Source organism: Centrocercus urophasianus, unplaced genomic scaffold, assembly GCF_019232065.1.
Source record: "Centrocercus urophasianus isolate 14NV4802_14NV808 unplaced genomic scaffold, USGS_Curo_1.0 seq_12, whole genome shotgun sequence".
Lineage (NCBI taxonomy): Eukaryota > Metazoa > Chordata > Aves > Galliformes > Phasianidae > Centrocercus > Centrocercus urophasianus.
Genome location: NW_024884364.1, coordinates 64,399,673 through 64,415,165, shown reverse-complemented (window position 1 = coordinate 64,415,165; position 15,493 = coordinate 64,399,673). Strand labels below are relative to the sequence as shown.

General features: G+C 39.0%; 1 protein-coding gene across 2 annotated transcripts; it reads right to left on the bottom strand.

Annotated features, from left to right (window-relative positions):
• Positions 1-4,578: 4,578 nt before the first annotated feature.
• ARGLU1 (arginine and glutamate rich 1) lies at positions 4,579-14,194 on the bottom strand. Of its 2 annotated transcripts, XM_042810374.1 has the most exons (4): positions 13,581-14,189; positions 8,345-8,570; positions 5,896-5,979; positions 4,579-4,837 (listed from the first exon to the last, which is right to left on the bottom strand). In XM_042810374.1, exons 1-4 carry the CDS (start codon positions 13,934-13,936, stop codon positions 4,673-4,675), a joined length of 831 nt encoding a protein of 276 aa, XP_042666308.1. In that variant the 5' UTR covers positions 13,937-14,189; the 3' UTR covers positions 4,579-4,672. The 2 variants fall into 2 exon arrangements, 1 of the variants encoding a protein (XP_042666308.1); XR_006167348.1 differs by lacking the exon at positions 4,579-4,837 and having other exon boundaries at positions 5,925-5,979; positions 6,412-8,570; positions 13,581-14,194.
• Between the last annotated feature and the right edge of the window lie 1,299 nt (positions 14,195-15,493).

Genomic DNA, 15,493 nt, shown 5'->3' with positions numbered 1-15,493 from the left:
AGGGAAAAAGTAACGATAAAAATCAGGGCTCTGTTGTTTGCACTGCTTAAACCTCTATTTCCTTTAGTTCAGCCAGCCTCACGGAAAAGTCGGGTTTATCCCGGAATAATTTGTTTTGGCTTCTTTTTGGCACTGAGGAGGGCGATGCATAAATATTTGCCTTAATCCTAAGAAATCTGTGACAAAATTTGCAGCTAATTTGAACCGGAGCAAGATTGGGCCCGTACCCTGCATTCGCTTTTTTAAGCACATATCAGAAATAACAGCTCATCATTTCCCTGCCCGTGGCAGGGGGATTGAAACTAGATGATCATTACAGTCCTTTTCAACCCAGGCCATTCTGTGATTCTATGAAATAAGAATACAGGGGGCAAGAAATTTTTAATGGAAATTTTGAAATTTTGCTTTTCCACAAAAGCCCACCCTCATTTGTAATTACTCAAAAAAATTACCAAAAGAAAAGTGGAAAAGATCTAACAAGTATTGCCACATTTAATAGAGATAAATGATTGGGCCATTGCTGCTTCTTCAAAGCTATTTAAACACAGCGTTTATTGGTTGTACAAAAGGCCAAGCGTGCTAGATACTTGAAGAAGCTCCTAAAATACCATTAACACCATAACAATGTATCTTCTGTATTTATGGTAGAGTTAATGTACATCCAGATGTTTCAGTACTTCTCCATGCCTGTTTTATAACTGCAATTTTGGTTAACCATAGCTTTTTAGAAAATGAGCTTGGCTCTTCCTAAATATAGCCATAGAATTGACGCAGCCTTGTAATAAAAATCGGAAAAGAACGTGGTACGTTCTAACCATGTGCTTCAGTTCTCTGATTTATTTTTATATGGACCCTCACTGCCATTTAGTGAAAGTAAGAATTCTTATTTATTTGTGGTCCATAGAGAGACAGGGTGGGAAAGAAACAGGGACTAAACCTTTACTACGCTACTCCTCTTTTTGTAAGGGTTTATGTTTCCCTTTCCACAGCTGACCACTGAGCCAACACAGCCTAAATGTCAGTGCAGGAAAGATGATAGGAAACATTAGCTTGTTTAGTATGGAAATGTCAGGAGAGATGCAGTACTCCCCAGCTGGCTAACGAAGCGATGGGATGGCAAGAGAGAGAATACCCCTGACATGCATGCATTTGGTGGCACTAGCATGAAAATGAAACAGAGATGTGTGAAAAAATCGTGATTCAGCTCCACTCAGTTCACTCACGGTCCAAAACTATTCGAGCCTGGGCACTGCTACCATATATGTATCGGAGTCTTTGGCAATAAAAAAATCACCTGTGCAGTGCAAACTGAACAGTATTTATCAAACCTGAATTTGACTTGAACTTGCACTTAAGACTCTACAAGAGCACAGCTAATCATTTCACTGCCGCTTGCCAAAGTACACAGCCCCAAATACTCTGAGAACACTTAACAAGACGTTTTGTGCAGTTGGAAGCGAATCACAAACAACTCTGAGAGCGGATCTCTCCGCATTTGGGGTACACTTAAAGAGCAGCAGAGAAATACTCAGAGAGCACATTAACAGCATCAGAAAGACGGGTGTACGATCCTCCAGACAGCAAAGATGTACACTTCTGTTTTAAAACAAGAGAACGGGTGAAATATTGATACTTTAAGCTAGTACTGGCATATTTTCCTATACGCAGTATGCAGTCGGCAGCTTAAGAGGTATGAGCAACTGAAGTCTCTGACTTGTGAAGCTTCTAGGACTCCAGCTCTCCAGTACACCTCACAGCACTCAGCCTTCCACGTTTTTACAAAAATAATAATAAATGAACACAGGAAGCCCAATGGGCAGTTTAACCTCCAAAGCAACTTCTTTCCGCTATGAAATAGAGCATGGACTATGATACCTTCTGCTGTTTCCTGCATCTGCCAGAAGGATACATTGCCTGATATTAAAATAATTCTCCAGGACCTTTATGATGGTAGGTGAAAAAAAAGTAAAATCTCCTCTAGAATCAAGTATGGAAAATGAATACTGTTCAAGGCAGCAACTACTGAAAATGGCTTACTTGCCTCCCTGGAGATGAGAAGGAAAAAAAAAAAAAAAAAAACACAAAAAAAACACAACAAAGCTGCTCTAGTAGCCAAAAAATGGAAGTTTTAACTCCAAACTGTAATATAACAAATAATCACCTGATACAATTTCTAGCAGCAACTTCAGCAAGTTTTCCAGGTAAGTTAATATCTTAATGGAGACTGACACCCACTCAGGTTAATCATTAGCTAAATATGAGTCTGCATATTAACGGACTTTATATCAGATGTGTATCAAAGGAAAACAAATATATCTGAAGTTCTTATCAAATGTCAATTAACCATCCCCAAACTGCACCCCTCATATTTCCCTAGAAATCAAAAGCAGCCCTGAAGTCCTACAGTAACTAAAAAACAAAAACGAACACCCTCACCAGAACAATGCAAATATGTAGCTTATCTGTGCCACGTCTACAGGACACTAACACCTAGAACATTTCCCACCACCTGTACTTCTGTCCACCCCCCAAAACTATCTGTTTGTACCTTTTTTTTTTGTTTGTTTGGTTGTTTGTTTTTAGTTGAGTACAAAGAAACACAGGTAGGAAGTTGTGGAATGGATTAGTTCTAACTAAAACATTTTGTCCACACAGTAGTCCTAGAAGTGTGAACAGAAATAACCTTTCAAAGTTTATGTCTACATGATTTTAAGCAAAAAGAACAAATACTACTTTTTAATGGAAAACCATAGACTTAAAACAAAAATTCCTAACAGCACAGCTGCATGTATAACAATGTAGCTTCTTGCTTTTAGAAGAGGAAACAAAAATGCATAGGTCTGTTTGAGTATCCACTTTTAATAGCTTGTTTCTCTTAAGGGAACAGGGGTTGTTTTGTTTTAGAAATACAGGTATCAGTTGAGCTTTAAATACAGCCTGCTCCTGCCAACAGGTCACGTACATGATTTATTTGGTTTCAGCCTTTGTTTTTATGCATTAAGAAACCTTCAACCTCCTTTTGTAATACAATATATAGAGACAAATTTAAGTACAGTTAAAGTGTAGATATTTTACTGTCTTTGCATTTTTCTTGACATAATGGACAAAGCAATACACATCCATCTGCCCCCAAGCCCAGGTTTCATACAAAGCATGTTGAATGCTGCTGTCAGTGACACACTCAACTTGCTTTACATTTCATTTGGCAAGTCTACAGAAACAGATCCGTAGAGAATATCAGGAATTATTTCCACCTTTATCCAGCAATGCTCAAATGCAGGCAACTACTGATTTCTTTCATTTTATGTATACTACAGATATTGCATACTGGTAGGAGAGAAGTTTCAGAGGTGGACAAGCTATAGTAATTCAGGTTCTGGTAGAAGACTTGTATACAAAAAGGGGATTTTTTAATATAATTTTCAATCTACTGTTTCATTTTTCAAAATACTGGATAACATTCAAGATCTTGTATATGAGCTTGCATTTGCAGTCTGCTAAAACAATTTATTTAAACAGAATCTTAGTTTCTGCTTTCCTTTTGGGGAAAAAAAAACCCTTCAATTTCTAAATCCTTTAGGATCTGATTCATTATACGGTAATGATATTAACTTATAGCAGTATACTATATTATGAGGTAAACTGAAGGGGATTCAATATTTAGGTATTGGTGTAGGTGCAGTAAGCCATACAGCTGTTTAAACATGATAATACAGCTGAAATAAGTATCTGTCAGAAGGAAGAAACACAACAAAACCAACGTTCATGAAAACAGCAGCAGCCATCAAAAACATTCACAACTGCAGGGATTTTTTTACTGTGTGTAATTTTGCACTGTAAGTAGGAGAAGCCACAATAGTTTAAAGCAAAATTAAAAATATATCACTATAGTCTTGCATTTAATAACGTGAATTGTCATTCTTATAGCTGTTTATAGAAGTGTACTAAAAAAATTTACTTAAACATATGAATTTAAGACTTTCACTTTATTCAGCAAATTGGTTTATTTACACAATGGGAACGCTGGTTGAATGCTGTCAATGTAATAAAAACAAATCTAACAGAGACAATACTGAACTCTCCCTATGTATTCATAGCAGAAATGACAAACTATTTCCTTACCTGTATCAGGAACATCAAGCGCAACAATGGGACAGTATCATAGGACACTGATTTAACAATAAGCCACAGAGGTCAAGTAATACCATGGCAATTTACTCATGTATTCACTGACTTTTAAAAAAAATAATTAAGAGTCAGCAATACCCAGTATAAAGTCCAGTCAATTATCAGAGTCAAACTCTGATCAGTAGGTCCGTAAAACCTTACCAGATCATTCGCAATTCACAGTGACCTGATGTGCTTCAGACCACTAATACAGAAACAAACATGAGAACAGTTCTCTAAAAGGCAACAATGATCTGATAAGGGTTTACCTTAATGGAGTTTTTAAAAAAAATTAAGAATTGCAGAGCACAGCCCCTATTAGAACAAGCTAACTTTCCAGATTTCAAAAAAAAAAAAAAAAGACAAAAAAAATTGAGAGAAAAAAAACAAACACTTCAACATGAAGCTACCATACAAAGTTTTTTTTGTTGGTGGTGTTTTTTTGTTGTTGTTTTGTTTGTTTAAATGTTTTTTTTTTCTTCTTGTAAGAGTTCAGAGTAGCATTTTAATCTTGGCTCTTTAGTGAGAAGGACAGTTTTGGCCTAGACTTTCCTTTGCCCAAGATAATTTTTTGCTCTTCCTTTTGCTGACGTTGCCTCTCTTGTTCTAGTTTCATCCTCTCCTCATGAATCTTTCTTTGTTCTTCAACAATTTTCAATTGTTCTTCAGCCTATGTATGAAAATGGCAGAATTTAGGCCAACATATTTAGCAGTCATAAAAGCAATTTAAAAGCCTGCAACCAATTCCACATATTGGTGCAAGCATCTACCTGAGCTAGATGCCAGTCAGTTTCAACGAACTATTTAAAAAATGATGACATTAAACAAATGCAGAAGAGCCAAAATCTTTTTTTTTTTTAAAACAGATTTACAGCTAGCATAACAGAATCTTAAATGCTTACTCAAAATATTTTTCAGCACTGTTTTGCAAACAACGTATTACATGTTAATTAAGGAAGTCAGTGTATAGAGAAATTTGCTTGACACGTCACATCAGATAAAGTATATAATGAAATGTTGAGACCTTCAACAAAGATCTCTCACCTCCAAGGCCCTCCTAATTCAAAGCAATTTCTACTTGATTTTTAACAGACTTTTAACAAGTCTGTCCTTACACTGACTTACAATCCTTACAACTCTTCCTATGGTCTCCTAAGAGGTGCTTATTTTGTTCGTTGCACCATTTAACAACTTAAATTTTATCATGAGGTGATTAGAAACAGCTAAGCTACTCTGAACATTATCACGAGGCAAGAACTCATTTAAAATCAGTTTGCATATCAACATAATTGACTTTTATAACTTTCAATTCTTAAACTTCTACTCAAAGTCCCGCTCAACAACTGTGCATCAATATTATAAAAGTCTCAAATCCAGTTTACACCTGTCCCGCTCAGTGAGAAAAACTAAGTCATTTCTTTTGTAAGTGGAATGTCTTTGCTAACTTACTTCATCTTTTCCTGTGAGATACAAAAACATATTTAATTCTAAAGGAAGCAATTCTGCTCTAAATTAACAAAGCACGAGAACAATTTTTTCAGACTCCTGCTACTGCTAAAAATCTGGTTAGTTATGCTTGAGGGAAGGAGAGCAACGGTACTGCTGACATAACCAGCAACAGGCAAGCTAAATTCTAAAAAGCATTGATTTGCTTATTTTAATACTGTTGCAAATCAGGCAGAAGGACCTGTATTCCCCTACAAAACTGTTAACTACATCTTTACATACCAGTTTAGCTTGTGCTTCCGCAATTTTTCGATTATTCTCTTCTAGTATTCGCTCTAGTTCCTCACGCTTTGCACGCTCTTCTTCCTAAAGGGGAGGACAGGGTAAGATGTTAGTAAAGTAAAACATTCATCTCTGCACTTTCACTAATCTTTCTCAGAATTCTTTTGTGAACTGACTTAAAGTGGTAGCTTTACAGCCACCTATTTTGTCTCACAACGGTAAATTGTGCAGCCACTAAAAATCGGTCTCATCTCTAATACTAAATTTATATCATCCCGCCCAGTCCAAACAGCAACCAACTAAACCCTCCCTAATCACAGAATCCTGACAATTTATTACTACAACTTTAATATCACACAAATCAACAAGGACAACTACAAAAACTGGAAAGTATTTACCAAATTAAAAGTAATATATAAAATATAAATAAAGTGAATAGTTTGTCTCACCAATTAAGTATACCTACGTATTCTTTACCTATACTCCTTTAATCAGCATTAAAAGTTGAATATTTACTGTCTTGTCCAGTGTCCTGCAGAGTGTGCTCCTCGGCTGCCATACGCGCCAGCTTCCTCTTTAAAATGATTTGTACTGTTAGCTTGGCAATACCTGCATCAGCAGCTCAACCATTTATAAAGAAACAACATACAAGGAAGGCTGAGCTGAGGAATGCAGATGTTTATGATAGGAAGGAACAAAAATATGTAAATCATTCCTAAGGCAAACAATTAATAAGAAAAATACATTTACTGTTAGTGGAAAATACAAATGGTAATCCAATACTTCGTGGAGCTATGGGCTTCCTTCATAGGGAGAATGGACTTTACATTCAGTATTTTGACAATTTTAAGACAGTTGAAACTGTCATTAGCAGTCTGAACTTGGAATTCTGGAATCCAGGGAAGGCAAGATCAGGAAATAAAGCCTTGTAACTGTTGTTTTCTTGGTGAATTTTATGGAACTCTGTTATGCAACCCATAAATATGAAGACTGCGTGAAAGATTTTGAGGTGTTTCAGTTCACATAATATATATTCAAATTATTTTAATATTTGGAAGACTTAAAGTAAGCCAGAGGTTTGTGTCTGTGTAAGAAAAAAAAGTTAATATGAACAAAGCAAGCATACGAAGAGAAAACTTCTTACTATGACTAGTAACCAGCTACTAGCTAGCACACTCCACTCCAGGCATAGACGTTTATTCTGCACTGCAAAGAACTGACGGGGCTTCTCTGCATCACGTTGAATGTAACAAAAATACTTTTTTAAAAAGTCATAAATACGATTAAATAAAAACCTATACAAAGCATTTGCTGAGCATACACATCTAAATTCAACTTCAATTCCTTTATAGGTAAGGTCTGGATTCACAGAACAAGTATAATTTAATATCCCTAGTACTTGTTATAACTCAGACATTTTTTAAATTTTAAAGATGCTTGTGACAGACAAGTCATATTTAGTATGAAGGTAAAACTTCAACACCACTGCATTTCCTTTTTTAAGCCAATCAAAGTATTAATTTAAGATAAACAGTAAAGAAGGTGCAAAGGGAAAAAAGATTTGATACTCATGACTGCTTAGCGCAAATTTTCTTCAAAATTTAAAATTTGTCCTAACATTTCTGGATCCTGGAATGATTGGTGCAGGCAGGCAAAGCCCTTAGTAGCAAATTACTGTCTCACAGAAAGACATTTTCAGCTTCTGCTCCAGCTGCTGATTCAAAAAAAAAACAACAAAAAAAAAACAAAAAAAAAAAAAAAAAACCCACCAAAAAAAAAAAAAAAACCCAAGTCACATGTTCAGCTTGACTTGACTTCAGACAAGGGCAATCTGCTCTTTCATTAACTTCTAGGGAAAAAAGGAATTGTTAGTAGTTATTAAAAGTGGATATAATGATTTGGACATAGATCCTTCATGAAGACGTGGATGGGCTTATGCTCCAAGTCCCAGCATTAGTCCAATGTACGCTCAAAGAAAATGTCTCAAAAGAAGAGTAAGAAACCTATTTGTTAAAGACAGGTACTGCAGCTCAGTGCTGGACCCTGCTCTTTGCCTGACTGAAGGCAAAAGCCTCTTACAGTCTAGGTAAACAAAATGAAACAAATGAAGGATACACAATTACAGATTTTTTAATACCCTTCCCCAGAAAAGAAAGGACCGTTGATAAATCCTGCAGCCATGGCAAAAGTTTCAAACAATACTGAAATATGTAGGTCAGTTCCATTAAAAATCAAGTATCCTTGTTCAGGTTTTAGGAGAATAACTGTTTAAGTATCAGTGAGCTCCTCTGAATAGGCTAAAAATTAAGTTTCACAGCAATGCAAGTTTATACGAGAAGGGAATTAGATTTGTTGTATTCCATCTCTTTCTGAACCGAACAGGAGGCACAAACCGACACTGAAAGTTTTGCCATGGACTGTCTCTACTTTCCAAACGACCGAGCGTTACCTCTCTGGCTTTTTGTGCTGCAAGTTCAGCTTGTCGCTGTCGCTCGAGTTCTTCGAGCAACTGTTTTTCCATGATGCGCTTAGCCTCCTCCACCCTGCGGAGAACCTCCCGCTCAATCTCATCCTTCCGTTTCTCCAACTCTTCTTCCACTCTTTTAGCCACAAGCTCTTCCACTCTTCGAGCAGTTTCTTCCTCTATGAGTTTCTCTTCTATTTCTTGTTGACGACTAGAAAATGCAAATGTGAAGATAAACTTTAAAATCAATAAAAATGGTTGCACCAATTCATACACACAAAGCACCAACCACACTACTGAATCAACTTTTAATAGTTTTATGCTACACACACAGCTACGTGTATAGGCCAGATATTTCAGTAATTTCAACCTACACTGAAAGGCGCACTGAAATGAACATTCAGACAACCATAAGGACTGGCAAGACCACATCGTAGTTAGCATCTCTTTGTATCTCAAGACATTAAGCTTCTCTCAGCTTAATCAAGTACTTCTGAACGCGAAAAAGCATCATTTCACACACACACACACACACACACACACACACACACAAAAAGTCACCTCTCATCAAAGCTTGGTCAATCCTTCACCCTTAGTTTTATACAAAGTAAGGCAATCTGACCCTGGGAAGACTTGTCTCCAAACCACTATCAAACAAAACAGACTAGTTTGGCAACAAACTAAACAGAAGCAATACAAGTTATAAATCTAATATTTTAGTAAGAATTTATGGTGTTCAACACCAATTTAACATCAAATTCAACACCAGTAACATCAACATTTAACATCAAATTTCAAATTCTTTAGCTCTCCTTTGCTTCCCACCATAACTATCAAAAACACTGTATGCCAAATACGGCCCCATCTGAGGTACTGCATCCAAGCCTGAGCCCGCAGCACAAGAAAGACACGGAGCTTGTTGAACAGGGCCAGAGGAGGACCGCTAAGATGATCAGAGGGCTGGAGCACCTCTCCTATGGGGAAACATTGAGGGAACTGGGCTTGTTTAGCTTGGAGAAGAGAAGACTCCAGGGAGACATCATTGTGGCCTTCCAGTACTTGAAAGAAACATATAAACAGGAGTGGAACAGCAGTTTACAAGGGTGGATAGAGACAGGACAAGGGGGAATAGTCTTAAACTGAGGCATGAGAGGTTTAGGTTAGATATTAGGAGGAAGTTGTTCACCCAGAGAGTGGTGGGTGACGCACTGGAACATGTTGTCCAAGGAGGTTGTGGATGCTCCATCCCTGGAGGCATTCAAGGCCAGGCTGGATGTGGCTCTGGGCAGCCTGGTCTGGAGGTTGGTGACCCTGCACAGAGCAGGGGGTTGAAACTAGATTGATCATTGTGATCCTTTTCAACTCAGGTAATTCTATGAGATAAATTCTTATAGCTGTTACAGATTTTTGGAAGTATTTTCAAATGTCACCTTTTACTTCTGTTTGGAGGCAGCATTATTACTTAGCTTGAACAGTATTTAAGTTTTCATTAAAAAAAGTTTAAAAAACAAAAACAAAACAAAAAAAAAAACATCAAAATGATTAAGTCAATTCCCAGGTTTATTACCAAATGATGATAGAAAACCTTCTAGGTAGTAACCAATTGCGTATGATAATTAGATACCCAAGAGTTAACTACACTATTTTTTTTTGTTCTAATACAAAGTGAATATTGTCTAGCCATACTTTATACAGTGTTATTTCTTTAGGATTCTTACAGTCTTTAAGAAAAGGCTAGTTTTGTTTTGTTTTTTTTTTTTTTTTTTTTTACCTTGAAACTGAACTTCCATTTTAAGTACTCCATGTAAAAAAACACACAAACTTATCTTCTGGTCTGACAGCACCAGAAAGCCATCGTTCAGAATAACATCAAATTGTTTTAACATTGTAATACCCTCTAATTTTTGTAATGCTAACATTTTCCTACCTTATTTATTCACGGAATATCTAGAGTTGGAAGGGACTCATAAGGACCATGAGGCCCAACTCCTATCTTCACACAGGATCACCCAAAACCTGACACACACAAAATTGTAATCTAGATACTCATCTAAAATATCAAGTTCAAAAGCAACCAGATTCCCCTGGCTCACGTATCCTCTTAACAGAAGTATTCTGAATGAAGTATATTAAAAAGTTCAGGAAACTACAACTTAGACATTCAGACCCAGAATACAAGATTTCTTCTTCCTTTTTTCCAGTGACAAATCAGGTCAGCATTAGCTTTTTCAAAAGCAGTACAAAATTTCACGAGGTGATTTATTTTAAAAAGTAAATAAATAAATGAGGAAAAAAAAAAAATAAAAACTCTGCATAAATATACAGAAAAATGCACCAACACCATTTTGTTAATACTTCTACTCCAACTTACAGTCCCTTTTTCTTGGATAAAAGTTGGAGAAAGGCTCAAAAGTTTCACTTTTTTTTTTTTTTTTTAATACTCTTTATATACTAAATAATGCTTTATTTTTTCAATCTTTCATTCCCTCTTTGGACTATTTTTTCTATAATGAATCTTATAACGACACACAAGAGGCTCTATTCTACAGAAATTCATTTTTCAGAAAGCTCACATTCAAGTGCTTTATTCAACTATTTTAGCTTTACTTTTAACGTTAGGGAAATCTACAACGAAAGTTACCTAACTGAATAAAGACAGTATACAGCTATAGGAAAACCCCCCGATTCATGCCTGAAACAAGTTTTCAAATGTCCTCAGAAACTGATGATGTACACAAACACCATACACACATTTTATCCTTATCGCCTCCATGGATCCCATTTGTATTCCATTAAGCTAAGCTTAAATACATCTTCTAACATAGGCATCTTTCCATGAGCACAGGCAATAATAGGGTTATACATTTATAATAATTGTTCTGTATACGTGACCAGATTTCTTCAAACTCTGGAAGCAGAAAGAAGTAAAGCAGAATAAAGTCAAAATTTATTCCCATCATTTGTTTAGTAGGAGACTGCCTTGTGCCTACTGATAATTATATCCAATCATTGATTGGATATCTCAGGGAAGGCGAATTAAAAACACGGATGTAAACCTCAATCTAGTTGACATTAACTATTTTTTTTTTTTTTTTTTAAATCACAAGTGCTTATAGTATTTTACATACAAATGTCACTCTGAGCAATAACTCCACATAAACAGAAAAGTCATTCAAGTGAAAATAATTTTAGTATCTTCCATTTATTTCCTGAAGACCAGTTCTAGCAAATATGCAAAATATGCTTAGCAATAGACAGACTTCTAAGGGTGGGGGGAGAGGCAGAGGGACAACCCACCAATTATACATGGCTGCCATTTTTTTTATTAAATAGAAAACTGGAATGATATTAAAAGCAAAAGTCATGGTACGTATTAAGATTTGAATAGACACAAAAAGTCATTTTCCACATATGATCTAGACACCAAAAGTCATTTTCCACATATGATCTTTCCACTAGTTAATTCGGTCAGCAAGTATTTTTTCTTCCCAAACATGACTATGTAAAATACAGATTAGGGATGTCTTACACAAATAACATAGGTTTATGCCACGTTGACATTTACTGCTTGATCTTTTTGAAACATGAAGTGTGTTCTGGAAGCATCAACCGTCTAATATTTTCCAACACTTCTTCTTGCTCACAAGTTTATTATTCTGTTGTCTGTACCAACCAAACATCACATTCTTCCTACATGGAGTTCAGGAATATCTTCAAATTACAAAGTTTCCTAACTCGCACAGATAATTTAGTGCAGAAAAAAAAAAAAGACTTGACATGCATGTTGCTACATCAAATTTTACTCAATGAGCTACAGATTGGGCTGCTTTCAGTGAGTGCGATCCACACAAAAGTCAAATATTTTAAATATGTTTTTAAAAATATTATTAATACTTCATTTTCAACTACTTGAACTGATTCTCTCTTTCACCTTCTGAATTCTGGACACTGATTGACAGTAAACTTAATAACCAAGACTAACACTGTTTAATATTTTAAGTTAGACAGCATTTATTTTGTCATTTATTTAGTAGTCTTTGAAACTATTTAAATAATATTTTTAAAGCAATTTATTTAAAAGAACACATATGAAATAAGATATGTCCATGAAATAAGGCGCATCTAAAGGAATACCAAGATATATTATTCACTGTATTCCCAAATAATGACGTGCATGCCAATTCTTCATTCCAGAGGTGCAGAAAATGCCTGTTATTAACTTAGGTACCAAAGAAAATTCTGAACTGCAAAGGTAGGGTCAACAACTCAAAGAGCCCTTAACATTTCTACACGCCTGCATGACACCATTGCCAAATTCTGAAGTAAACGAAGATGAAAAATGAAATTGAAGGTGACAACTCTGACCTTCTGAATTACAAAATAAGTTTCATCAGAACAACACAGTTGAACAGAAACTTAAAGCTTCACCTAAGAATTATCAGAACTTGCTGGCCTCACACGTACAAACAAATGCTACCTCAGTTGAGCCCTTTGACTAGTGAGGGTAGCATCCAAAGCTGAATAACTTCAGCATAACTGCTACATCCCCTTGCTGAAGAAAGGCCTCTTTTCTAACTTAAGAAGGTTGCTAGACATCTTAAGATAATACAACGTTACTAAAATGAATCCTCTTTCTATCTGCAGACTCTACCCACACCTGCATTTCCCACAACAAAAACTTTAAAAGGAAGACCTTCATTTGAAGCAACTCTCCAGATTTCGCGCTCTCCCTTGTTGATACACAGTACAACAAAATCCAAAGTTACCATAGTGACTGCTCAGCATTTCTTCAGACCCAGAGATAGGCCACCCCGAATGCTTCCTCTCGACGCACAACAAGCGCCACGCCGAGGGGAGGGGCACAGAGCGTGGCAGCGCAGCACAAAGCCTCCGGGCGCTGAGGCCTCACCGTAGGACGAAGTTTAAGAGCAGCGCAGCAGCACGACAGACAACATGCGTTGCTGGGTGACCGGGAGGCTGCGTACAGCAGGCCCTGCTCGGAGCGGGAGGCCTCAACGCACCCGAGAGAACAAACCTTTCGGGAAGGATGGCGGGAAACAGGCAGCAGCAGGCCTCAGCAAGGCCTCAGCGCCTTCTTGCCAAGAACAGACGGCTCCAGCTTAGGGGAGGAAGGCACTGCAGCACGGACCATCCCCTTCCTTCCCTCACTCCCCCCCCCCACCTCACACCCCGCAGCCCCCAGCCCAGGCCCGGCACTCACATTTTCCGTTGCCGCTCGAACTCTGCTTTTTTCTCCTCCTCCTCCCGCTTCTGCTTCTCGTCCAAGCTGCTGCGCTTGCTCACCGTGCGCCCGAAGATATCGATGCGGTCCGGCGGGGACGAGGCGCGCTCGCGTTCGCGCTCCCGATCGCGGCGGGAGGAGGGGGCCGTGTTGGAGCGGGAGCGGGACCGGGACTCACGGCGCCGGTTGCGTTTGCTCTCCCGTGACTTGGAGCGCTTCCGCGCCCGCTCTTTCTCCCGAGAACGGGACCGCGAGCGGCTCCGATTCTTCTTGTTGTGCTTTGAGCTCTTGGTGTGCTTGGAACGGGACGAGCTCCGGCTGCGGGACCGACCCATCCCGGCCGAGAGGAAAGGCCGCGCCGGAGACCGCCCGGCTACTCCCGCCCCTTCTACTAGCGGCGCCCGAGGGAAGAGCGAGGAGACCCCGCACGCATCAGCACCGCCCGGCCTTACGCCGCGTCCTCACTCTCTCTACCGCTTCACGCGACGAGGAGAACGAGCAGGCCCCGAGAACAGCAGCAGGTCCGGACGCAGACAAGATGGCGGCCCTAACGGAGCGGTGACTCTCTGCTTCCGCCCCACAATGCACCGCGCTGCGCTCCAGCCGTTTGCTCTCCCTCCCCTTCGCCCCCTTCTTCGGCTTTTTTTCCGGAGGTGTACGAAGCCGCTCGGGAATGCTCGGTAGCCAATGGCAGGCGTTGCTAGGAGGAGGAAACGCTGTCAAGTGGCGCTTTTTCTTGCGCAAGCGCACAGCCGCAGGGCTAGTTGTGAAGTCGCCGCGGAGGGTAGGGCTGGCTTTCGTTTCTGGTAGCGTTGCTAGCTGCTTTACACATTCCTTTTATGAGGCTGGCAGCCCTGAGACGAGTCGTCGAGCTGCACCGCTGTAGGGGATGGGGGGCGGCTGCCGCGGGTACCGGCTGCAAAACGCGGAGTGTGCTGAGCCGTGCCTGCGTGTACGGAGCGTTCTGCAGGTGTTGCCCCTGTGTCTCCCGCATGCCTGTAATGCTGCGTGCAGGCGGGTTTCCTTTCTGTGGCCTTCCTGGGAGCTGGGACATGCCTTGACAGCCCCTGCATCCATGGTGAGCTGCTCTGTGGCTGAGGAGTGGCTGTTTCCTTGTTAACCCAGGGTTTCGTCGATCCTTGATTTATAATTATTTATTACTTGTATTATTCCAAAGTAGGAGTCGGATGTCATGTGTCACTACATGTTGTGGAAGTTGTAAAAGCCATTTAAATATCTCTTCCCCCTCAATAAAATTGTGAAAACTAGTCTTTCTGAGTCCTTGCTTGAATTGCATAGTTACTAGGAATCTATTTCATTGTAGCTAAGCTCTACTATGTTACCAGTGAATGTCTGTTTTGACATAAGTTCTCAATACTTCACCTGTAGACATTGTTGTCTTTCATTAACTGTGGGTATGTTGGTAAAAGTAGGTTCAAGTCAGATGGAAAATATGAACTGGTGACTCAGGTAGCATGGGTGTGTAAGGTTCCTTATCCTTGGTCTGCCAGGTAATTGTTAGTTTTTCCACCATAATAAAAGTTGCAACTGATGCTGTCCTTGGTTTCTGGTGAGCTGCAGGTAGATCAACCTCTTAACTTCTGGAGGAAGCCAGCTGCTCTGCATCTTTCAGAATTAAGGCTTTTTCCTAGTAGACCTGTTTTTATTTGGTAATTTCAAAAGTGTACTTTGCAGAACATTATTCATTGAGTAGAGTCAAAAGAGTCTTTTCTTCTACTTCTCTTGTCTGACTAGCTTATTTTTGTCTTTTCCTTGAAGGAAGAGATTTGGGGATCTTAGTCAACAGCAAGTTGAACATGAGTTAGCAGCTTGCCCACGCAGCCAGGAAAACCAACAGTATCCTGGGCTGCCTCAAGTGTGTCATTGCTAGC

Excerpts from the sequence above, each read along its gene's own strand:
- ARGLU1 (XM_042810374.1), bottom strand. The coding sequence starts at position 13,936 with ATGGGTCGGTCCCGCAGCCGGAGCTCGTCCCGTTCCAAGCACACCAAG. Across the intron at positions 8,571-13,580 it reads TTCGAGCGGCAACGGAAAAT|TCGTCAACAAGAAATAGAAG; the intron begins GTGAGTGCCGGG and ends TGCATTTTCTAG. Across the intron at positions 5,980-8,344 it reads CAGCACAAAAAGCCAGAGAG|GAAGAAGAGCGTGCAAAGCG; the intron begins GTAACGCTCGGT and ends CCTCCCCTTTAG.